Source organism: Pygoscelis adeliae, unplaced genomic scaffold, assembly GCF_000699105.1.
Source record: "Pygoscelis adeliae isolate BGI_AS28 unplaced genomic scaffold, ASM69910v1 Scaffold112, whole genome shotgun sequence".
In the NCBI taxonomy this organism is placed as follows: Eukaryota; Metazoa; Chordata; class Aves; order Sphenisciformes; family Spheniscidae; genus Pygoscelis; species Pygoscelis adeliae.
In genome coordinates, this window is record NW_008824232.1 from 107572 (window position 1) to 133436 (window position 25865).

The following is a 25865-nucleotide window of genomic DNA, read 5'->3' on the forward strand; positions in this document are numbered from 1 at the left end:
AAACAAATTCTTGCATTCAATTTGAGACAAGCTGCGATACAAGACAGAGTCCTTGTTTTAACCACGGGCTACTGGACACATAAGCTTCCCCGGCAAAAGGTCCTCCTCTCTGGAGATACGTCCTAGAGCATCTGCAGGCAACAAAAACCGCTGCACAGAGTCACCAGAGGATGGCAAGTGCAGGAGACGGCTCACCGACCACAACGTGGGAAGACGCTCTTGTTTACCCGACACAGCAACTTAATCACCCTTACACTGGACTTCAGAGCAATCATCCAGAAATAACTTCAAAATGGGCAACTTCAATACTTCCCTTCCCCAAAACTAACCCCCGTGCCCCAGACCAGGCATCCTATTCATGGTGTGGGCGTCGGAGGAGCAGGCAGCCTCGCAGTGGGTCAGTCCAGCGGTCCATCTCCCCTCGAGTAGATGAGGATGCATAAAGTAAGCATTAAAAAGAAAAAAAGGGCTTTTGAGCATGTGATCCTCCCTTAAATTTATCTTTTGGCCTCCGCAGAGGGGAGGTGACCCCGTCTCCCCCTTGCTCAGGGGACACTGCAGAACACTGTCATCTCTCTCTTGCACTGCTGCTGTTTCCTGTAGGTAGCCTCTGCGGACAGCATTTTATTCGTTGTTGTAAAATGACACTGGTCCCAAGGAAGGAACAGCAAAGGTTAATTCCCCATTTGGCATTTGCTTAAATGAGATTTCTTTTATTCTGTGTGAATACTTCCCCAGTAATTGTATGGATTTGTATCCCCTTCCCATGTCATTTGAACCCAAGGTGACCACAGAGAGCATCATGCTTGCAAACTGCAGAACAGGTTTGACATCTAATTTTTTTTCTTCCTCACTATTTCATACTTGAAACTGAAAAAATGCCTGGGACGGACTTTTGTCAGTAGAACATGTGAAAGATTTACTGGTTTTTAAATTAGAAGGCAGATACCATGTGCAGCTACCCGGAAGCGATCTAGTTTGTCCAAGGTATCCCAATGGGGCTTGTAAAAATCCTTACTCAGAGTGTAACCACCCCAGCATTCGAGGCGAAACACAGCATCCCTGCCAGCGGTGGGACGGGGCAGCACCGAGGCTGGCATCCCCCTCCACTGCCCCACACCTTTGCTTTCATGCCAGCGTGACTGCATCGATCTTAACTTAATTGCAGAGTACCCCAAACGTGGATTAGCACATCGACAAACCAGGGACGGAGTGCTAATGTGACAGCTCCACGGGCGTGTTGATATATTAAACAGAGAGATTGCAACACAGTAGAAAATGAACCGTGTGAGTATTTCCATGACAAGTTATAATCTCCCCCTGGTATCCACATAAAATATCCACCAGGGAATGAGACGGCTGCCACCACACTGTTGTCTTTTGAAGCACTCACGAGAAGCAAACCCAATGCTCTCCTCTCCCCATCCAATTTGCGGTGCCACTAGTGAATCACAGTTATTGTTATTTTCCATTCTTTTATGTTCTAGGTACTTAGAAATACATCGCTTTTTTCCCCAGTAGTCTTCTAGGAATTGCAGGCAAGCTGACTGCTCTGTAAATTCTGGCTCCGTGTATATTCTGGTTTCACACATTTGTTACATCACCTGTCACGCGCCTTCTCTCTCGGAGAACCTTTTTCATCTTCTCATACTGCAATCTTTTCAGATGTCTAAATACCATACTGATTTTTGTAAATCTGTTTTTAATTCTGCAAAATTATTTCTAACTCATTAATTCTAGTGGCCAAATTAAAAACTACTTGTGTGTCAGTATTCAGTGAAAATATTCCATTATTTTTCCCCCTTAAAATTGCTGGGCTTTATTATTATTCTTAATATAACCTAACACAGGGCTCTTTTTGGATTGCTGCTATGTATCAAGCGGATGTTTTCACTGAGCTACCCACTACGGTGGGACTGTCTCTTCTGATTTATCACAGCTGACTAGACTCCATCAGTACACCTGAGCTATTAAATTAGCTTTTTCCAATATTCATTTTCTTTAACTCACTAACAGTACAATGAACTGCATCAAGTTTAAGGTAATACAATTTTTGAGGTTTGGACAAGGAAGGCCAAGGGCATCCTGGGCTGCATTAGGAAGACCGATGCCGGCGGGTGAAGGAGGTGATGCTTCTCCTCTGCTCAGCTCTGGTGGGACCACACCTGGAGCGCTGCACCCAGGTCTGGGTTCCCCAGTACAAGAGGCAGATGAGGATACTGGAGTGAGTCCGGGAAAGGACCACAGAGATGACTGAAGGACTGAAGCATCTGACATAGGAGATCCAGAGATATTCAAAACCCAACCAGAGATGGCCCTGAGCAACCTGCTCTGAGCTGACCCTGCATTGACCAGGCAGGTTGAATTAGATGATCTCCAGAGGTGCAGCATCTAAAAATTTAATCGGCTCACATGTGGGATCTTTTTACGAGGGCATGTAGTGATAGGACAAAGGGTGATGGCTTTAAACTGAAAGAGGGTAGATTTAGATTAGATATAAGGAAGAAATACTTCACTATGAGGGTGGTGAGGCACTGGAAGAGGTTGCCCAGAGAAGCTGTGGATGCCCCATCCCTGGAAGTGTTCAAGGTCAGGCTGGACGGGGCTCTGAGCAACCTGATCTAGTTGAAGATGTCCCTGCCCACGGCAGGGGGCTAGGAACTAGATGATCTTTAAGGTCCCTTCCAACCCAAACCACTCTATGATTCTATGATCTTTCAGAATGTGAAGCATTAATACTACTATAAATTCTTTATGGTGAGATTTTTCTACATCCTTGTTTCAACTGTTATTTTAAACAAATCCCTGCTGAAACTTATCTCAGTACTAACAAAATAACATCCACTAACCTTAAAACACAGAAAAATTACACTTTAAAGCAAATTTAAATTCAGTGCAAGAATGGTACACTCATCTTCAGTCCAGCTGATAACACTATTGTTTCATGAAATGCCAGAAGTGATATTCTTATATGTTCTTTTATTTGTAGTGTTATCAATGCAGCTCCTTAACAACAAGCTACTTGCAACTGGAAATTACTAAATAACACGGTATATCACTTGGCATTGATTGACATGTTTTATTTTTGTATTGATATAGAAAAATGTTCCTCTGTGCAAGTTTTAAATATAAATTTCCATTGACAGAATGTTCTGTATTATTATTGCTGCTGTTTCATCTGTCACATTTTCACTAAGCTTTGAAAAATTAAATTGTTCTGTCATAGTTTCATTGTCCTTTGTGCTTCTCTGGCAGCCAGTGCAGTTAAAAAACCGTTTCCCAAAAAGTAGGAGAAAAAGGATTTATTCTTCAGCATTTGTGATCTCTCATTAAGGAAAGCATGATTAAGAAAGACACAGCACAGAAACCACGCAATTTCATAGCAATCTGAATTAGAGAATATATCCTTTGACATATTCAAAATAAGGCAACTGAATGAAAATGCAATGTGCCGATTTACAGACTGGGGCAGTTTTAGTGAAAACACCTCTATTCCTTATCTTCACTTTAGCTCAAGCATTGGCGAGATTGCAAATAATTACTTTCTCGTTTGAGAAGGCAAAGCATGGTTAGAATAACAAGCAGCAGCCGAGTCTCAGCTTTTGATACAAAGAACGTTTTCTTTCCCAGGCCATGTAAATTAACGCATTAAACCCTAGAAAATTGTTCTCATTTTTAAATTCAAGTGCAACCTAGTAGTCAAAGTCTCAATCACATTTTAATTAATCAATGATTAATGGAAGAATTAATCTTTGCAAATCCCATAAATGTCTCACTGCATGATTTTCAACACTACTTTAAGTTGGGTAGCTGAAGAAATTCAATTTGGGAAGGAGAGTTGGAGAGGTTTTCAGAAGATTTGTTGCAATTCAGAAGCAGCTTTAGCTTGGACAGGACTTGTGCACAGCTCCTGTCCTGAGACAGCCAGCGGTAGATGGCAAAAGTCAGAGGAGGGCCACCAAGACTGTTAGATGGCCAGTTTATGATGTAGGAGGAGAGGCTGATGGAGAGGGTTCAATTCAGCCTGGAGAAGAGACAGCGAAACTGCATCTAGGGATAGCTGCAGCCTTCCGCTATCTGCAGGGGGTTGTAGAGAAGACACAACTGTGCTCTTCTCAGAAGTGCAAAGGGAAAGGACAAGACACTACGGTCACAGGTTGTAGCAAGGGAATTTTCTATTAGGTAGAAGAAAAAAGTCCTTCACGATCAGAGTCGCCAAGCCCCAGAACAGGCTGCCCAGAGAGCCTGTTGATTCTCCATCCGCAGAGATCTTCAAAACTCGCCTGGACAAGCCCTGAGCAACATGGTCCAACTTTGAAGCTAGCCCTGCTTTCAGCAGGCGGTTGGATGAGATGACCTCCAGAGGTCATTTCCAACCTCGAGTATTCTGTGATTCTAGGCAAGCACTGACAGCAGGAGACACTCATGAAGAAAGAAAAAAAATTAACTTGGTAATTGAGGAACCAGCCTCTCTCTATCTTCGCCAGCACATGAATAGCATTCAAAGGCCCTGTAAAACTTTTTCACACAAAAATTAGCACACAGCCCAAGATATCAATCTATTTTAGAGGACAACTCTCTGCTGTTTCTCTTTAGATTTTTCTTTTATTTATTCTCCAAAGACATCTTTTGCTTTAGAGAAAAGATGGGATTTTAATTTTTGTCAAAAGGCAACAACAAAAGGAACCATTTATAGTAGAAAGCTCTGCTTGGCTTTGAAGTATTCAGTTCAAATAGGTGCCTGTTAAAAGTACATTTTCTAGCATAATGTATAGTAAAGTACATTTCAAATCCACCACAACTTGCATAAAAAAAATTGAATGAAAGCGTTAAAAGCTTAATGAATGTGTTAAAGGCAAAAACTTTTCAAAACCACATTTCTTGGCTCTCAAGCATACTTTAGCCTGTGCAGAAGATCAAAAACCTTTCGGTTCAAGTCTACATACAGCGTGGGACCGACAGACCCAGGGTCCTGCCCTCCACCCTGCTCTCCCTGCTTTGTGCTAGGAACAGTCCTGGCCTCGGTGGAGCAACTCGTCTCCAAGTTTCCGTCCAAGTGGCACAGACTGGGAGAGAGCTTCACATGTCTCACCAGGGCCACGACGGGCATTCAGCTTGAATGCACAGAAACATCTTTTTGGCTGCCACTTTTCATAGACTCTTTTTTAGGTAATTCAGGACCTTAAATCAGGTCCTCTGAATTGTGCCTGTGCTAAATATCTAACTGACTTGTGCAGAGTCATGCAATGACTGTTAAAAGGAGAATTAGAATTGGGCTTCTGAGTTTCATGCTCTTCTGCTACATACTGGAATATCCATCTGTCAATTAAAAAAAAAAAAACCAAAACAAAAAAAGGAAAAAGTAGTCTCCTAGTTTCATTCTCATCTTACCAACACTGCTGGGAGTGGGTATGTTGCCTAGGCTTGAACAGAAGGAGGGAGAAACTCAGGCAGTTTCCACAAAATCTACACTGAAGCCCTGAGCTTTTTGCTACTTTGCTTTTCAGCCAGCCAGAGGGGATGTAACAAACTCCATCACAATAAAGATTTTATGATTTGCTTTCTGTATCTGTTTTCAAGCATGAAATCACCTTGTTTGGCAAACATGAGTAAAAACTGTGACCATCTGTAAAATCAGGCTATTAGTACTTACATCTCCTTCCTGGAGAAACTGTGAGCCTTTATGTAACATTGCTAAAATACGTTTGAAAAATTGCATGTAAGATGCCATGGAAGTACAGATTATTTTGGTCACTATAATCTCATTAGAAATGCTACCCACTCCCACAGCATTTGCAGAAACAGAAAAACAACAGAAGCTGTTTCACACGGTAGCAGCTGATCCCTGAAACATGTACTGCTGCACTGTAATGATGATTCACCGTTTAACGAGGAGATACAACCTTTTACCTCATAACAATTATTTCACCATTATGAGACACTCAGCTGCCATGTAATTAGAAAATAACCACTCTCTCACATGCTGCATTTGGATCATAACCCGTGCAGTTACTGCTGTACAAGCAGGAAGGATTGGAGAGGTCGTACCTGGTTCTCGTCCTGCACCTCCATGCTGTACTGGGGCCCTGGCTGTACCTCCGTGACTTTCTCTCCGAGGAGGAAGCCCAGGCGAGTCATGAGTGTATTTGCTGCCTCATCTACGGATGGAGGGGGTCCCAGCTCCTGCTCAGTATCACCTAAACAAGAAGAAAAACAGATTCAGACAGGAATTGGTTACCTTGGCTACTGCTCAGTGGTTTTACCAACAAAACACCGCTAACTTCTCATGCTGCAATGTCAGTATCCGGGTTTTCAGGTTATTCACGTTATTCAAGTCTGTTTTAACATTATATGCTGGTCATTAATTTCAGGTTATGCATTGCTCCAGCTGTCAATACATGTTTCTTCTAACGTTAGCTGTTATTTCTCCTCTCATTGCTCATTATATTCTCAGCACCTCCCATGGAAGCAAACACAGCCATCTTGCTTTCCCTGTACCAGAAGTACCAGAGCCACGGGGGAGCGAGATTTCCTGGACCAACAATGGAGAAGGGAGAGCCTTCCCTCTCCTCTCTCACGTAGAAACTACCTCCAAGTTACTCGCAGAGAAACAAAGGCTACATGTGCCATTTTGAAAGCACTCCACGAGGTGCAGAGCAGCCAACCTGTGCTACCAAGTGGTTAACGGCAAAGAACAGGACAGAAAACCCGTGTGCATCTTCCACTGCCATCTGCTGTTTCTGACATGCTCGCGGTTACATGGAAAGCACTGCTCTCCAGACACCAAACCTCCTTGTGCAGTCACAGTATGGGCCATGATACAAAGCGAAGTTCACCTGCCAATTCCCCATCAAGTCTATAAAATAGGTCAAAAACAACATTCCAGATAGTTTTTCCTAATTTTTTTCTGCCATCTGTAGGAAGAGCAGAACAGACAAGCTTCCAGCTAGCAATGCACACCGGCAAAAAGGCCAGGCACATATATTGGCATTTCTGTATCTTTAATTTTGTAACAAAAATTTGTGGAGGTTTTTGACTCATAGTATCACGAAGGTAAGTCAGGTTCTGAAAGTCAAGTTCTTCCCTGCTCACACCAGCAGCGGTATTAAAGCCTGAAGGTCAAGTTCTTTCCACGTTACACTGAAGCAATACTGCATTTAGTGCAGTTGTAGGAGCTTTATTAGGGTTTGCAATTAGTCTACAGTTAATTATTCATCTGATAATGTACAACCTGGAAAAGAGCCCATCTCTATTTCCCAGCTCCATCCTGGCTTGGGGGTGCTCCAACACTCAGCCTGAAGCTACAGTAAAAAGATGTTACTTTGAATATTGCTTTTTGATAACTAACTGAAAACCACAAATCACAGAATCTGGGATATGTAGGAGACCTCAGAAAATTTAAGCCAGCTGCTTCCAGAAACTCCCATTTAAACTCATAATGTACATCTCACGGAAGCTTAAGAGCAATTTTTTGGTTTCTCACCTGCACTGCTGCAAATTAAAAACCCTGGAGTATCTCACATGCAACCGAGTCTGTATTCATAAGCACCATCAACTTTGAGAGACGAACATCTGGAGCAGTCCTTACATGGTGACTTCACTGTTATGAAAATGGATTATATAGTATGATAATACAAGCTGTCTTCTAAGTTATTGAATCCCTATTGTACTGCTTCAAACAACGCTGACGTGAATAGGATAGATTTAAGATCAAATTTAGATGGATGGCCCAATTTTCTGAACTGCTGACCACCCACGTTCAATCTGTGGGCATTTACTATCCCTGGGAGCCAAATCCAGAACAGATAGATTTACGTAAAATGAAAATTATATAGACTTTTATTTCCAAGGTTATTTTTTTCTTTTAAAAAGCAGACTTTTATATTTTATCCTAGATATCCGTATCTAGGATATGGCTCCGTTCATAATTATTAAAAGTTTATTAGGCATTCCCCATTCTGTCTTCAGAACACATGATATTAGTAATACTCAAACCGTGCTGACTTACACATCTCGGCAGAAAGGAAAAGCTGGATCTATCTCTGCATTGCCCACCCAGGGGAGGATTCAGGGAGAGCGCCCAGCCTATGCAGGGGCAGGCTGCAGGGCGCTGGCCACTGCAGGTTTCCTTCGGCTCAGCGTTAGGAACCGCTCCCAAACCAAACAGAACTTGCTCCTTGGAGGTTGGGCTTAACCTTGTCCTTAAACCTCTCCTCCTTTTATACTACCCCTAAAATATTTCCAAGGGCACAAAGCTGTCTTTCACCTGTAAAATAAAGAAGATTACAAGCTTATCCCAGGTCACTGCATAAGAACATAAAAGATAGAGAGGGTAATAATTGTCTGCTTTGATAATAGCCCTAATTCACCTGCGAGATGCTGCTCATGGCACCAACAGCTGCAATTGAAGCAGCTGAGCTCTGAGAGCATCACATTTAGTGTAGAACTATCAATTATTTTATTATAACGTGGCTTTCAAAGTACAGATAACTTTGAACTTGAGCAAAGCACTATTGTACTGGATTATTCCCTCTTTTGGTTTTAGGTCTTTAAAAATAAGTGCAGTCATTTAATTCAGCGTCAACGAAGAGACATAACAGCTCTGAGATGCCTGTGAATGGGTATTACGGAAAGAAGCTGTAACTTGCCTTTCAAAGTTGACAGTAAGACCTAATACTCTTTCTAAGTTCAATGAAAGGACATAACTGTTTTTTTTCCTCCCTCACCACGTGTGCTATCCAGTTGATGCTGCAGCCAAATTTTACACACACTTCAGCGCACTCGGTTCCCCCAGCCTCACCGGGGAAATTTGAGCGCATAGTTGATAACAGAACCGGCCTGAGATATTTTTAGGTATTCCAACACTACTGCTATAACGAACTACAGCAGCTCAAACACACATACTACAGTCAACTCAAATAAGCAACCTCTAGTATATCAATAAACAGTAACAAACTGCTCAGCTACGCACACACACATATACCTAAAGTCAAACAGTGGATCCGAGAGATCCCAACACAGTTCGCGGTCCGAAGCTGCTGCACTGTGCTACATCAGCGCACGTTCCTCTGCATAAACATTAAGTAATATTAAAAGCTGTATCAAAATGCTGAGTGCCAGGAATTTTAAACAAGAATAAAAACAACTTAACTCCCCAACTCATTGCATGTGCACGAGTATTTCAAGGAGTTCCAGAGACTGTGTAACTTCATGTCCAGCAGAAAGCATGTATTTTTATATATACACACACATAAAGCAATAGGAGGGAAAGCGTTCTTGTGAGCTGGCGTGCTGCTGGGCTGGGTAGGTAAACCATACCTACCCACCCACCCACCCACCCAGGTCTCCTGTTAGTTTCCCAGCAGCCATCAGACCACGTAACTTGTACTTTCACGCCAGCTGACATCTCTAGTTAGCTGGTTCAGTCCTTTATGTCTTGTTTGGTTTTAAACAAGAGGTTTTTAATGATAAGCCCCGTTGCAGTGAAATGGCCATGGAAGGAATACCAGACCCACCGCGGTGTGACCCAGCCTGTCCGGCACCTGCCAGTAACCTGCCTGGCACTGATGGCATACCCTAACAGAGCACGGACTCATCTCATCTATATTCAGCTTTAGCCAGAGATGAAATTACTTCTGATTACATCGTCTTTGCACATGCTGTTGCATTTACCAATCCCCACATCATAAATGCCTTTTCTGAATCTTACTAAAAATTATTTCCAAAGACTGTAATAGAGAAACTTTTCTCCACTTGGAATTTGTTGTGTTTAATTTCAAGGCAAGTGCTCCAAACTTGGAGTCAGCATTTCAGCTACTGAAGTCAGAGTCAAAACCAAAAGAGATTTACTACATGTTTGCCACTAGTCCAAGGACTTTCATCACAGATATAGCCCGCAGAGTACAAACATATTGCAGTGAATTGCTTATTTCTAATAACATAAATAAAAATCCATGAACAGCTCCAAGACAGATTAGTCTCTAAAGTTGTAGCCTGGTTGGAAAGAGAGGTAATTTGTCCAAGCAGTACAGGGATAATTTTTTTTGGGGGGGGTAAGAAAAATGGAAGCAACCAGCCTTACTTTGCACTGCAAAAACAAATGAACTCGAAAATAAGACATTCAGATTCTTTTGTAGTGAGCTATACATATATTAAAGGTATCTTCTAAAAAGTGAAAGAAAAAGAATAATATTCAAAAGACTACGTGAAATATGCAATCAAATTTTAGGTAAAGTCACCAAAAGGCTATACTAAATGATACTTCTTTCTTTTAATCCTTAATCTTCAGAAGAGACAGGTAACTGCAGCATTATATGACAGAAATAAATAAAAGCTCCTACAGAGATGTGAAACAGATTGTCCTTTTAGATTAAAAGACTACGTGTGTTTAGGCTATCTGGCATTTTTATCTATCAGAGAAGAATGCTGGAAACAGTAAATCAGACCCCACAGTCTTAACATTGCTGCATGCACAGAGCGATCCAGAAGTGGAACAAACAGCAGCAAAAATCAGCAAGGCAAGAGCTTCCCGTTCCCCAGCACAGAGCCACAGGGAAGAAAGGAGACCCCAAACCAGCACCAGCCACCCAGGCTTCTGTACCTGTACCCAATGCTCCCTTATGAGAAGTCCAATCTTCATGGTAATGGAAAAAAAAATTTGAAAATCCAACATAAGTGTGACTTAATTACTCTGAAACCAGACGATAAAGTAAAAGAAACAAGAAAACAAGAATATGTGATTTCTTTATCTCTAGCCCTTGAGGAGCATACTATGATTTTTTACGTATTTACTTTGCTTCTGGGTTGAATCATACTGGAAGAGATGCCACGAGAGGGTCGGATGGCCAGGGAGGCAAGCAGAAGGTTAATTAGATCAGGGGTCTGGAAAGCTGGGAGGTTATTTCGCTAAGGAGAGCTTGTGTTGCCAAAGGCAGGGCGGTCTGTGGGCTAGAAAAGCCTGTCGAGGCAGACACTGAAGTGCTAGGTTAGGAGATCGATCGATGGATCAATCGACCGGGAGGAGGGGTGGGGAGCGGGGCAGAGCGGGGATTGATCGGCAGCTGAGCAATAAGGTCACCGGGGCTCCGTGGGGGCTGAAGGGGAGAGGAGCGGAGGATGCAGGAGAAGACAGAGCCTCTCTCTGCCACAAACCTGCCAAAGAGCTCTTCACCGATTTGGTAGCAGAAGAACAATTTTCAAATATTACACCTAAGTAATTAGTAATAATAAATAATTAAATCCAACACTCAATTATTTAGACGCTTCAAAAAGAGTGTAGATACCCAAGGCACACACATACAGCTTGCTTTTTTTTTTTTTCCAAATAATTTAGTTTCCAGAGTTGCACCAGATCTCAGCAGTGCACACCTCCACATCTCCTTGCTACTTTTGCCATCCTTTTAAGTTAATGACAACTTCTTTTTTACTGAACTGTAAAAATGCAAATTAGAAACATTATAACCTGAGCTTGTCAAGCAATTTAATACCTCTAATCCTTCCTCCCTTCAAAAAATTCAACCCACTTTAAATACGTCAGAAGACCTCTGCAATTCACCCTGGAATTTACCTGATTCAGACCCTTTAGGAGCAATTTTATGGATCCTGGCAGCTCTCTCAGATGTCTTACCTACATATACCCTTAGTATTTTTGAAGGGGTCAACTCTTAACACCTCTGTGAACGTCATATGCAGTAGGATGGAGTTCATAAGTGCTCATAAATGTTCATAGCATTTCCCTGAAAGTCAAATACATCATTTTATAAGCACAGTTATTAGGTTTGCTCTTTTCAAGAGAGCATTCAAAACGTACAATGTTTTTGAACATTATAATTTTAAAATACTGTTTCTGTTCCGTCCTTTCAATTCCTATAATGAAATCTGCCACATATTTCAGCTGCAATTGCTTACAAGCAAATGAAATTTCTTTATGATTTATTTTGTAATTCTGTGACTTGTTTAATAGCTACCATTGTCTAATCTTTCAGATAATGATGTAGGGTAGCGCCCCTGGGATACACTAACAATGCTTCTTTACTCCAGAGAATATTTTTGGTTTAATGCTTATACTTTTACTTCCAAAACCAGACTCCGAATATAATTTAAATTACATCTAAAATCCATTTCAGTGAGTGTCTAACAAGAAGAACTGGGTAACAGTTCACTTACTGGCACCCATCACAGAACTTGCCCGAATATGAAACTGATTTGTCTTAAAAATCAAAAATTCTTATATTAGCAAAGCAAAAACAGTTATATGCAAATAGTGAGCACCTATGGAACACCAGAAATAAATGATACTATTTATGATCTTGATCTTCAGTTACATAACTGTAGAGTTTTATCTAACGACTTCCCTCTCTCCATGCGACCTGAATCTGTCCCGTTATTATGTACATCTGCTTTAAATTATTCTGGATACACTTGAGCTATATTTGGAAAATGCCCTTGACCATTTCTGCATATCCCCCTAATCTCAGAATTAATGGAAGGTTTTTTCATTAGTCTTGTTTACATCAAGAAGAGATTTCTAAAAATTTAACCAATCAGGGACGAAGGCTACCCCATACACATTGCTTTAAATGCCTATTTTTGTACTGCTGCTCTTCAGATACTTAGTAGTTCTGTGAGAGCAATGGAAAACGGTCCCACCAACTTAAATCATACCACAGACAAGTGGCAAAGTAAATATATTCTCCTTGTATATTGATACCAAAGCCCTCCAGCTAGCCAAAAAACTAACACTGAACTATGAAGGTGTTCAAACTGCGGCTCTGACTCAATCTGTGCACTGTGCACTGCTCCAGCTCTGCTCGCTTTAGTGGCTGTTGCTGCTCTATCCGATCATTTATATAAGAAACTGCAAAAATTCCCATCATTAATTCCACTAAGTCAGTCTCTTGCATGAGTTCCACAGACATTTCCTCTAAGAAGAAATTCAGACAAAAGAAATTCGCCTCTGCACCACATATAAATACTGCTTCCTAACCAGTCCTTCCCGCTGCCTTTGCTGATGGTGTCCTTTAATATTTCTTCAAGCAGATTGTCAGAAAGACAGTTATTTTTAATCAGAAACCATACCGAGCCAGAGACAGGCAGTAAATGTAATTTCAATGCTATCATAAAACCTAATTCAATGCATTTCATGTTCTATATCTAAAAAAAAATCCCTCTGCATGCACATTTGGGGATGAATTTTCCCGGATTTCAGCTCCCATTTAAGCACCAAAGAAAAGGGAATGGGGGAAATGAGGGGACATTCAGTGCAGTGATCACTGAACATATATATAAAAAAAGAAAAAGGCCACAATTATCATAAATATGAGCCTGGGTATGAGGAACATTTCCTAAAAGCGGGATTACACTGAGATCCCTGAAAAGGTTCCTGAGCTCTTTAACATATCAAGGACAACATGACCAAGGCAGTAAGTCCCCCCACTGATCGAAAGCAGAGATGCAATTATTTCTTCCTTTACAGGTTTGGCATTTTATCTCTAAAACATCACCTGATCATAAACACAGGTCTGCTCTCCCGGCTCTAAACATACAACCTCTCATCAAACACTAGCTGATCAAAGGGCTTGGCTCTTAAATAAAGTTGTTTGGTATTTATTTTTTAGCTCTTTGAACTGACCTTTTATTCCAGACAGATTTGAGGATCGTATCTTACGCTCTCAGTGATGCAGAGGGGTTTTTTAATATGATTCACAATCAAAAGAGAACAAATACTCCCTTCAAATACTATTTGTTTCCTAAAATCTGTGCAAAATACTTATAGTATTTTGTGCATTTATTTTGCTATATTAGGCATGTTGCATAGCATCCACCGAAACCATTTTTTTAATTTCAGCAACTGTTTTTCAAAACCTCTCACATTCCCCCCTCTTACTGTTACATCATAAACCTGATACAAATCTCAAACGCACGTTACGCGTCATGACTGTTAAGAACCAGGAAGAAAACGAAAAGCAGTAGCTGGCTTATCTCTGCTATCAGGCAACTTTAGTACCAAGTTTTACTTTTGTGATGGAGTACAAATAAGCCCATGGTGCAAACAGTCGACCGGACGGCGGCACGGCTTCAACAGAAGCTTGGAAAAATTCTCTCCTCCTGAACTTTTTGGGGTGACGCTAGCTGCAGTGGGAATTTTGTGAAGCGTGCAGCCCTCCGCAGAGGGGGTGTCCAACCAAACCTCTGCAGGCAGCTCTCCCCGCCGGCAGCCTGCACTCCTGCTCACTCACGGCCAAGCAAACCCTGCTCATCTAACAGTGGCAAAAATAAAGTTGCAGGAAACCTTCAGAAGTATATATAGATATGTGTGGGTATATATATGTAGTATTTCCTTCATTGTATAAAATCAGTTTAGGTTTTCATCTGCAAAGACCATACTCATTTCCATCCTCAGCAGCTACAACAGTGGCAGAGGCTGCTGAGAATCCTTCTATCGTACCCCCAAGGCAAGCAACCAGCCACAATTTCAGCATTTGAGTTTCTTAGGAAGGAAAAAAAAAAAATTATGCAGAAGAGGATTTTTACAAGTACCTTTTCTTCTCCCAAAATAGCTTTGACAGGTCAAAACTCAACTAGCTAGTAATGAGACGTAACTTTAGTAAGGCAAATGATGACACTTTACTGTAGCCTTTAACCACTGTTAAATGGGAGGTCGTGGGTTTATAACGGAGCAAGAAGAGACGACAACAGTAGAAAGGCCCTGTCTTTACTATATCTGATATATCAGCACATTCCCAGAATAAGTTTTATTAAAAGCAAATCAGACTAAATTATGACCTTCGCATTTACAACACTGACAACAATCTCTAAAACCTACTGCCGTTATATACCTAAACACAATTTGAAAAGTACTGTTTGGATATAAAAACTACTATATAGATGTAATAATCTACTGTTACCACTTATTAGAATATCAAGCATAAAACATTATTGGATTATTCTTACTTTCTATGTCATAAATCAATTCATATATATAAAAAAATCCTGCAAAGCTGAGACACGGTACGTTCACACCATCAGTAGCAGAAGGACTGGGCATGCTTTTGATGTGGTGCAACTGCAAACTGAAATATTCTTGGGTAATCCAGTAGTGGGCTAAGATGCAGTAACTCCATCGCTTCCAGTACTCACACGGACCTTTGTAAAACTGTTCTAGGTGATTCTGATAGCAACCACAAATGTAACAGTGAATTTTCTAAGCTTTTCGGTGCTGTTTTCAAACGGAACAAATGTCTAGGGCTGTTGCTAACTAGCATCCCTTCAATGATTAGAGGGAAGACTCTACCATCCATTTGGATGAGATCCATTTAAAACTTGTTGTTTCTCTAAAGCATAAACCATATCGATGAAAATCTTACACCACTCAAAAATACAACCAGCCACACTGTCCTCACGGTGTGTTTAAGTTACACAGTGTATGATCTGCAATTTCACCCATATACTTTGGGTGGAAATACAACACTGAAGACACCAAAGGGGGGAAGGCACAGGCGACAGCCACGCACGTAACTGCACACATCATCATATCTCCTCTTGCCAGGCAAGCAGAACAGATGTCGAGAAGAGACAGGAATACAGCAGGGGTGCCTAACACGCTTCTCCAGGCAGGCTCTGCCGGCAGCCAGGAGAGGAGAGCAGCACGAGAGACCTGCTCCAGATGCCAACACGTGCAGCGGGACAACGCTTCCCTGGAGGGACGGGGACTCCCCACAGGAACATATCGAAGAGCCAGCGGGGACTTGACTCAGAGAAAACAGAGACAGCAAGTAGATGAGTCAGAGAAAGGCCACTACAGCCTCAGACCTAATACAACAATTTTGGACCCTGCAACAAGTTACAGACCACTGGAGGAATTTGAAGATATGGTGGTATAATCAGTGCTTCCCAGCAAGGCTGTACTTTCAAACTGGCAGCTGGTCAAAATTTTCATGTTCGGATTCAAAGCCACTATTTTTCAAGTGGTTAGGAGTCAAATAATTAGTGACATGTCAAAAATTCTGCTTAATAAAGCAGACAATCTACTGTGGTGCAGGAGGTTATGAGCAAATTGATCTCTTTTCTTCAGCGTACAAGTGCAGCTGTGCTGCCCAAGAGAAAGGAACAGACAGGATGGGGGGGAATATGATGATCAAAACAAATTATAGCAAGGGGAACAATATTCATGCTGGATAAGAATAAAGAGGTACTTGTTCCACAGGCCTGACGATGGTTAGGAAGTCAAGGCAACTGGTAAGAGAGCAGAAGTAATGGTGTGGCTTTCAGAGCACCGCATATTTTCACTTATGGGAAGCTCTCCATAGCATCACTGAAGTTCAAGTACTTTTTGCATAAGACAAAAAAAAAAGCATCCATTGGCCTCATGTATGCATTAAGACATGGGAACCAAGCTCATAAAAGAATTGAGCAGTTTTCTACAAATGCAACCACCCCTCCTTCTATTTTTAGAGCTGGTAAAATGAATATTGAGCTTTTGGGCTCCATAAAGAGTTGAAACAAAGTAATAGTACTTCAAAACATTGTAGAGACAAAAAAAAAAAAAAAAGTAGAATTATTGACCACTTCCTCTAGACTGTAAAGCATTTGGGAATAAATAACTGAGCCAGAAGGAAAAAGGGAAGACTAGTCAGCACAACCGTGATGAAGAACCCCAGTGACCATTATTTCCTTCCTTTTTGCCTCACTTAGCATCACAGCATTTCTACTTATGACAGGCATAAACATAAGGTGAAGGCTAACTTCAGAGCAAACTCAGCCTAAAGAACTCCTAAAGAAATCAATAGCTCCAGGAGCTAAGATGGAAGATTAGGTTTGTGTAAAGACGTCAACAGCATTGCAAGGAGCAGCCCAAAGAGAACTACGACAGCACTGTCCCAGACAGGTCAGGGCTGCCGTCGCCTTGGGACCCTCAGACGCTGCCCTTGCAGCTAACACCGAACACATGCTAATGCACAGCTAATTCAGCCTGACAGATGCTGAGTGGAAACAGAATTACCACAAGATGAACAAAAGTCGGAATGATTTCCCAAATCTAATTTGACAGGTAGTATCTTCCCCAAATTGGAAGTATTGAAGGGTCTTTTCTCCCGAAGAAAGGTAAGTCTGGGGACAATGATTTAGTTTTGGCTAGAATTTATAATTATAAAGTGCAAGCGCAGACCAGTGCTCCTGTGACACTTCATGAAGACACTGAGAAACACCAGTCTTTAGCAACAAGTGAGCAGCACTGCTGGGAGTTCAAAAGGCACATTTTACCAATTCTGTCAGCAATAAATTGAGATCCTGAAGATTGAGAAATGGCTGAAGATTTCAGTAGGATGATACTGGCAGCAGATGCCTTTGATGACCAAGTATAATAAATAGTCCAAGAGAAATTAAGCAGAAGACAAGCACGGAGACAGATTTGTTACCTGTTACCTACGGGGGCGGGGGGGAATCCATTCCAACTTTTCAGTATGAATCATTTCTTGGTCTGAGTTAGGATATTTTGTACCTTTGCAAAATACATCAGGTTAGAGATAAATCAATGTCCTGTTATCTAAGTCAGAACTGAAGTTGCTTCAGACTGAAATTCTAGGTAAGTTATCTGTCATTAGAAGGTCCAGTGACTGGTGAAAGATACGGCAACCTATGTTTCATTATTAGCCATGTCTTTGTCCCATCCCTAACAAGTACTTTGGTTTTACAGATGGATACGTTAGGCCAACCAAGGAGTTAAAGATGGAGCCGTTTGCAGACAAGGTGATAAGACAAGGTGATAAGTCCTTGAGCGTGCAAGGACTATCGGGACAGTGTTGGAGGTCTGCGTTGGGCTGAGGGTCCAAGACCTGCAATCATTCCACGTACAGTGCGCCTACTGGAACAGCCCCTGAACTTACTTAATCCTCAATTTTGCTTGCAGCCAAAGCACGATGTTCTACACCCAAAGACAGCTAAGCGGCATGGATGGTTATCAGAATACAATCCTGGAGCAAAACAGTGACCCACGCCAGTAGTGAAGACAAACCCTACACATCAGCTTCCCAACACGATGGATTCCTGACTAATCTGCATAACTCAAGAGTACCTTACTTCAAAGACCATCATGCTTTTGCAGCCATACTGCCCAAGCTGCAGTATTTGGGAGCATCGGTGGCAGGCTGTCCTTGTTTTAAAGAATAATATACTAGAAGAGGAAACGCCTCTGCCAGGAGTCACTCATTCAAGGGGAAGTCTGACCTTGTCTGACACTGTCCATCAGCAATGAAAAGGGTAAGTACACAGTACAGGGAAGGTCTCTGATGCTCCATCCATACAAGAAAGTCTCATATCATGCACCTAGTCACATCTGCTCAGATGTGGAAGAAAAGGAGGCTTTACACTGATCCTTGTAGGCCCACCACTGACAGTTTCAAAATCAGCAGGGTTGGTTTGCTTGTGTACATACTTACTGGCAAGACAGAAAGCTATAAATATTCAATAAGCCAAAGTATTAGCACAAGAAAGTTACTGTTTCCCAATAACCCAACTGAAAGCAAGCACTCCTGTTTGACAAGGCAAAAAAACTCGTTAGACTCCCCGGGATCCATCTGGATAGGCAGCCAAAGGTGCTGAGTTGCAGGAAATTCTGCTGCTAAAGTATCTGATGTGAAACACACTTCAGGGGCCATCTAGGTTATGTGTTTTGGAAGTAGCCGCAATGCTTTGAAGTTGGACAGTTCTTCACATAAACAGAATTTGGATCACTTAAAGCCTTTTTCTCCCTTTTTTCTCTTTTTATTCCCCCCCCCCCCCGATAGATGAAACTAAAACCTAGGTTGTAAAGGGAAGTTGATGGTTAGTAGAGCACATTAGGAAGCTTCAAGAATAACGTGTTATCTGAAATTATTTAACAGTTAAAACATATGGCAATAGTATATGGAATTCATATTATTTTCAGTTCTTGAGTTCTTCTCTTGTCCCTTTGACAAGAAGGTTCAATAAACCCTAAATTGTAAACCCAGCCACTATTCTCCAAGCTGCAACTTTAAGTTTGCAGCAAACCCAACTATATCTAATGGCAAGTGGTCTATGGCTAATCCCAAACAGAGAGACTCATCTGAAAGTCTAAAAATGCCTTCATTATTCCTCTCTCAGAAGCTGAATTTCAGACCAGGGTTGGGGTTGTTTTGTTTTGTTTTATTTGGGGGGGTTAAGTTTTGGATGGTTAATCCAGGAATTTATTCTGAAGCTGCTTCCATCTCTCAATACAGCAGAAGGAACCAGCACTGACCTCCCAAGAGAAGCAGGACAAAAGTCAATCACTTCCATAGCAACCAACGTACCGAATGGCCACGACTCTCTTCTGCAATTAGGGCTGATCACAACAATTTCCCATTCCCTTCAGGTCAGTGGGCTTGATAATGCTGGGACTGCCACAAGATTCAACAGTAAAACCATTTGTCAGGCCATGGATGGTTTGATTATTCCCTCGCCTTCCTCCCAATTCATCACTGTCCACTATGACACAGGTTGGACAAGGATCCTGCTGGCTGATTTTGTTTGGGGTTTTGTGAGGGTTTTTGGCTCATTGCCTGTATTTTCGCAATGAAAAATCAGAGTACAATGCTGTTTCATGCATTCCCTGTTAAAGGGCTTTTTCTAACACCTGAGAAACTTTTTGTTGTGTTTAAGAGCGTGGTTTGCGCAAAATGAAAAATACACATTTTACACGATGAAAAGAAAGAAGCAGCAGCATCAAGCAGATGTCAACCTCGATTCTTTAACCAAAGAAAGAGAAAAAGGAGCGATGAGATTAACATAAATGACGCTGTGATGGTAAATCACCCTTCGCTGTTCGTGGCGGCGGCACTGCTGTGGTACCTAACTCAATTAGGAATGGGAACAGATGCCTGCCAGCCTAATGTGGAACAAGCAAACATCCCCTGACCAGACATTCAAGATTTGTGTCCCAAAATTTCTGAAGAATTTAATCAAATTAAAAGATAATGTCATAACATCCCTAGCCTTTGAAACATAATGACAAGGCAATAAATCACACAAAATGCAACTGCAAACATTGATCTAGACAAAAGGCAATTACCTGGAAGTACCATCCATCTCAGACTGTTTCCAACAGGTTTCCTGAGCACTTTTAAGTCAAAACATGTTTTAGCTACCATGCTAAGAACAAAAAGCAGTTCAAAGAAAGATACCCTCATGATACACAACCAAGCAGAACCAAGAAGCCAGGACACCATTCACTACACAAGCCGTGCCACTAGGCAGAAGGAGTGAGGTGTGATAAATTTGGGGGAAAAAATATTACATGTTAAATTGTGAATCACCAGACCATTACAGAACAGGTTTAACAGTTGAACAACAGAGGTTTGAAGGTCAACTCCTGTTCTTCCATGTTATCCCCCTTAAAGAGCAATGATGGCTGTGCAGGTATCATCCCCGAGCTGTCCCACTGTCTTAGAAAGTTTGACAAGAAGGAAAATGCAAATGTCTCTGCCAAACAGTGCCTGCAGGATCGGAGCAGGGACGGGGAGGAAGGATGGATCAAACTCCTTTTGGAGCCTCCTTATAAAGTCACCACTGAGTCAAGAAACAAGGAACAACTCCGCCACAAACACTCCAAGTCAAAAAGGGCTCAACTGAACTCTAAATGACCACTGCAATCACAAAAACTTTTACAGAAATATAACTCTGATAGAAATAGGTTTCTCAAAGCCACGAAACAGCTTTTTTGTCATCATCTTAAATGTAACAACTATAAAATGTGGGCCAATTCCTTTCACTTAAATAGATTAAATTCATTTTACAGAATTTAATGGCGTTCTTTGGCAAAACAAAGAATACAGTTAAAAAAAGAATTTATATCAAGCTTAAAGCTTTATTATGCCCTTCGTATTAGAACTTCCCTCAAAAGAAACCAGCCACCTGATTCTTCTTTTTCCTTCCTCAAAGTTAAAATGTCTAGAGCGCGTCACCTCGTACACTGATTCACACTGCAAGATGTCAAAAGCAGTAATTCCCCGCAGCAGCATGAGAGGCCAAGCGGTGGCACAGTGGTTGCTCAGGAAACCACTTCCCTGGAATGTGCTGAAATTTGCCTGAAGCCTCAAAATAAACATTTTAGCATTGAAAAAAAAAATTCATCTCTAGCCATCTCAAATTGAAATAATCATTTCTATAGGCAGAGCAGATAATGTTCTCTCCTCATTGCTATTTAATGTTTTAAACTGCCTTTAAGTGTATAATTAATTACATTACTTGTCAGGGATCACTTTACAAACCACTCCACCTCCACTCAATTGCTAGGCTCTAGCACATTTTCAGTCTTATTTTTTTTCTTCTTTCAACTCGTATCATCATTCCTGGAGACACTCGGGATTTAACACTGTGTGCTAACATCCTTTGCAGGATGCACACATTTTAGAAGGGGGTTAAAATATGCCTAACACTGAAGAAAGGAGCTGTATTTCTTTGGAAAACTGATTCCAGACAGTGCCTGCAGGCTTTGCCACAGTCCAGAGTGGGATTCGGCCCCTCTTCCTCTACCTTCCCATCAGGAGCTGGACACTACACCCAGATTCAAAGTCCTTTAGGTCCTTATGAGTTGTCCAGATCTCTGTTCTTTCTTTTCTTCTTTACACAAGGATCCTTCCCCAGCCACCTACTTCTTTCCAAGGTCTCATCTCCTGTATCCCTTTAATCCAGCCTTCTAGCCCAGAAAAATCTCCAGCCCTCATGTTACCGCTATTTTCACAGCAGGAACCATAAATCCAGGCAGGTGAAGCATAATCCATTTCTACCACAGAAGATGAGCAAATATCCACGGGGTGACTGCTCGCCAGCACCTCGCTGCAGCTCTGAGTGGGAGGACGAAGGGAGGAACTGCAGCATTGCAAGAGGAAGACTCTGCGTGCCACAAACTTCCTTCTACGAACAGCTTCAGAAACCCTTCCCCAACGGATTCCTCTGTTCCAGCTTCACCTGCCTGTCTTACACTGCTAACATAAACCTGGCTGGGCCCTTCAGAAGCTGCAGTCCCTGGGCCAACACGCAGGCTTCCCAGCTAGACGAGGTCCTGGGCGCCAAGCGTGCATGGACACAACGGAGAGAGGGGCTTCCCAGCAGCTCCCTTGGCACGCACATTTTAGGAATCTGAAGCAATCTGAAACCCCTAATCTGAAGTTTCTACTTTTACTCCAAGTTAGTGCTGTTCACTAGCACGTACTATGACAACTCTCTTTCTTGCTCTCATTTTTTTTTTTCCTTTTTTAATGACGCTTCATGTTTCTTTAATGATACTTCAAGGCAGTAGGAAACTCCACTTTTCCTTTCAGATCACTACACTATCAGCAAGAGGAGGAGATCAAAAGGCAAAAAAAGAATCGCTGATCCCATTGTCAGAGCCCGCTCCTGGCCGTGGCAGGAGTCCTGGCCCTTGAGAACACTCTGGCGAGAGAAGCTAGGGCAGGGGGGAAAGACACGTGCAAGCACGCCTGCAAGACGTAATGCAAGACATGGGAATGGGGAATTTATGCTTTTTAAGCCAAATTTACAATTCAGTTATAATTCTCTGTGGATGCAATCATAGTAAGTTTATAATTATTAACAATTATAAACATGACAGTAGAAGCTGTTTAGTTATAAGAAGAAAGGGCTGCAACAGCAAAATTTTAATTGTAATTCATGATGATTGAAAAAGTAGCAGCACTTTTCACAGCAACTATGGCCTCAAAGGAGGCATTTCCAAGTACAGGGACTGCCTTTTTTTCTAAGACAACTCCTCTTTCAAACACAATACATTAAAGAAAGCCCACATTCAAAATCTGGACAACGTTCAATTAATTCCTCCAACTGTGAATACTCTATAGGCTCACCATCCACCGAAATGAACAACACCCTGATTTCAGAGAATCAGTTATTAATATGACCTTTTCTACTATAGCTATAGATTTAAGAGGAAGATGTCACATATTTACATGCCATTTCAAAACACTTGACATCCTTTTACCCCACCCAAGGCCGATGCTGAATACGGGTCCCTTTGGTTCATAAACTAGGGAAAGCCAGGGGAGGAAACTGCAGAATTCAGCAAAAAATCCGCTGAAACACTTGCTGCTGCTTTAAGATGGTGCCGGTCCCAGCCTCCTCCCAGGGCAGCACCTCCGCAGCCTCCAGCCCTCCCCAGGTTGCCACTTCCAAGTTAGGAAGAATCTGGGAAATGATACCGAGTTGGCGGCGAGACGCAGCTATATAAAGATTTAATGGCACTCACACATCTGCATGAGGTCTGTCTGGGCTTGAAGGTATTTATGGAACTGCCCGCCCGAACCGTCAGACACATACAGGGTTAAGCCAGGGAGGGAGGCAAAAAACTTCTATTTACGTTTCAGCCAGAGGCCTCTAGCAAGATGTATACTTTCAAGAGCAATTACTACAGGATACATAAATTAGAAGCTACTTCTTTAAAAAAAAAAAAAAGGCAAAAAAGCAATAGTCTTGGATGCAGGTAAACATGATGCTATAGTTTTGCATTAGTTGATTCAATGGTATTTCTCAAATGTGGTTTTATTCCAGCCTCTCTGAAGACCAGCATTAAAAATTAAATTTAAAGTAGTATATTTATTGGATCATTTTTATCTTCTCAAAAGTAACTCTCTAGATCTTCTAAATTACTCTGAAGGGAGAGCGGCCACAGGGCCAGCCTGGAACGCACACAAAGTTGCAAGTAACACACGTAAATGGGTATCCATTAGAAACTAATACTTATTCAAGTGTCCAAGTCAATAAAACTTGTCTGGGAAGGTCCGATCAACCCTCTATAAAAAGGAGCCGTACTACATTTAAAAATACTTCTGGGCTGGAATTGCCTGTTCTCCCTCTTTTTACCGCAGGGCCTTTGCATGCAGCTTACCAGGGCAGTATGCATCAACGTCCAGTTTCTGTGCTGAAGAAAGTGTTGGTGAGCCAAGCTCAGACTCTGGGATTCGAGGGCTCTCAACAAACTTTGCTTTCCTCAAAGGGGCTAAGGAGAAGGAGGGGGAGAGAGAAAGAGAGGTCATGAGTAAGGGAAATAGCAAGCAACAGATGGAAGCACTTAACTAAACGACACTGTCAGACTCATATCAGGTTACCCACTTTTTTTTTTTTTGCCAGAAAAAAAATTATCTGCATTCTTTACAAAGGAGATGGCTCTTGTTAAAACTTTCAAACTGTACAGTCTTACTTTAAAGTGTGCGAGTACTGAGGCACATTCTTGATACTCTTAAACACTTCCTTTTTTCCTACTTTATTAAATTTTTTTAATAGGAAGCAAATGGGCCTGGATTCAGCAACTGTAGAAAAGCTAAGATCACAGAGAGGTACACAGAGCCCATCAGGGTTTAAGATATTTAGTTATAAATATCTAAAATGAATACACAAATTCTGTGTTCAGTAGTTGTTTCCTTTGAACATAAAATTTCAATTTCAAAGCATTCTGAATGTCTGACCAAACAGATTTGGTGTTCAACACAAAAGATCAGAGTAAAGCGAATGCTGTCCAAGACAAAAACCAAGCACTCCACTTTTATTCTTGCAAATCCAGAAAAGATTCAAGAGACTTTAACAAAGAATGGGGAAAAGGTGAAACTGGCTTGTAACAAAGCAGTATTGACCACTAGCGCTAGAGAAATGGGCTTTTTCCACATATTTTAACAGTCTAGATTCTAAAAGACACAAAGCTGTGTGCAACATTTGCTTGTAATAAAATAATTACTAAAACACTTGTATTAATAAGTTGTTAAACAGATATTCCTGCCAGACCAGAGAAACAGACCTAGCGAATAAGTTATATGCAGAGATTATTATATTACATTTCAAAGTTAAACGCACATGCCCATTAAAGTGAAAGGCTAATTTGAAAAGCCACTCTACAGACAGTATCATGGGTCAGCATGCTTCTTGCCTCTCTGATTCTCAGCATAATAGCCTTGATTTACATAATTTATATTTATAGTTCTCTGTCCTGCAAATTAAATTTGGGATCTGAAACTAAAGATGGAGGGACGTTTGTTCTCATGCATCTCCTGTAATAAAAGCTCAACAGGTCAAACGATGACCTCTGAGGCAGCAATAAATCTCTTGCTTTTAAGGAGCCTGCACGCAGCCAACATGGTTGACCCTGCAGTTGGAAAAGGCTTAGCAATTCTGATGATGAGGAACCAGAAAGACTACACACAGCTAGCTGGCTCTCGCTAGCTGAGCTGGTACATAAATGATCACAGGAATTTTTAAAAGGGGGGTGGGGAAAACAAAGATAAAGTTAGGGTATGTTTTTTCAATAAAAAGTCCTCTTGAGGCTGAATATAGGCAAGGAATCAGACCCCCCCTCTCTGTACCAAAATAGGTGCTAAACACCCTCCTGACTCTCCTTCCCCTAATGATCCACCCCAGGAGATCTGATCTGATGAGGAGGAAAAAAGGTACCACGCTACCATTTTGCACAAGAAAATCCTGGATGAATTTTAGGTATATTTACAGCACATTCCCCTCCAGAGTCTACAGGGGCGGGTGTAACATGAGCCATGCCAGGCAAGAGGAATGTGAGAGAGACCGACGGGAGATAAGGGCCTCTTGAAGCCCCCTTCTCCCCCTGGACCTGCCGCCCTCCCACCGGCACGTGAAGCTCCTGGATGTGCAGCCCAGCTCGGACACACAACCTGATGCTAAACGCCGCAAGCTAGTAGTAAATTGTACAGAAAAACCCCAAACACCCCACACACGCCCACACAAGCACCCTCTCAGCTTGCAAATTGGCCAACGCCAGTGAAAAAATTATTCACAGTAATGATCTTGTGCCAGATACTGATGTAATGAAAACACGTAAATATTGAGAAGATTATTAC

At 41.7% G+C, this 25865-nt stretch overlaps 1 protein-coding gene across 1 annotated transcript in view; it reads right to left on the reverse strand.

Moving 5' to 3' along the window:
- Positions 1-25865, reverse strand: part of TANC2 (tetratricopeptide repeat, ankyrin repeat and coiled-coil containing 2) — a 206759-nt gene that overhangs the window by 98614 nt on the left and 82280 nt on the right. Inside the window, 1 exon segment of the mRNA XM_009334881.1 lies at positions 6049-6197. Coding sequence (XP_009333156.1) covers positions 6049-6197 — 149 coding nt within the window.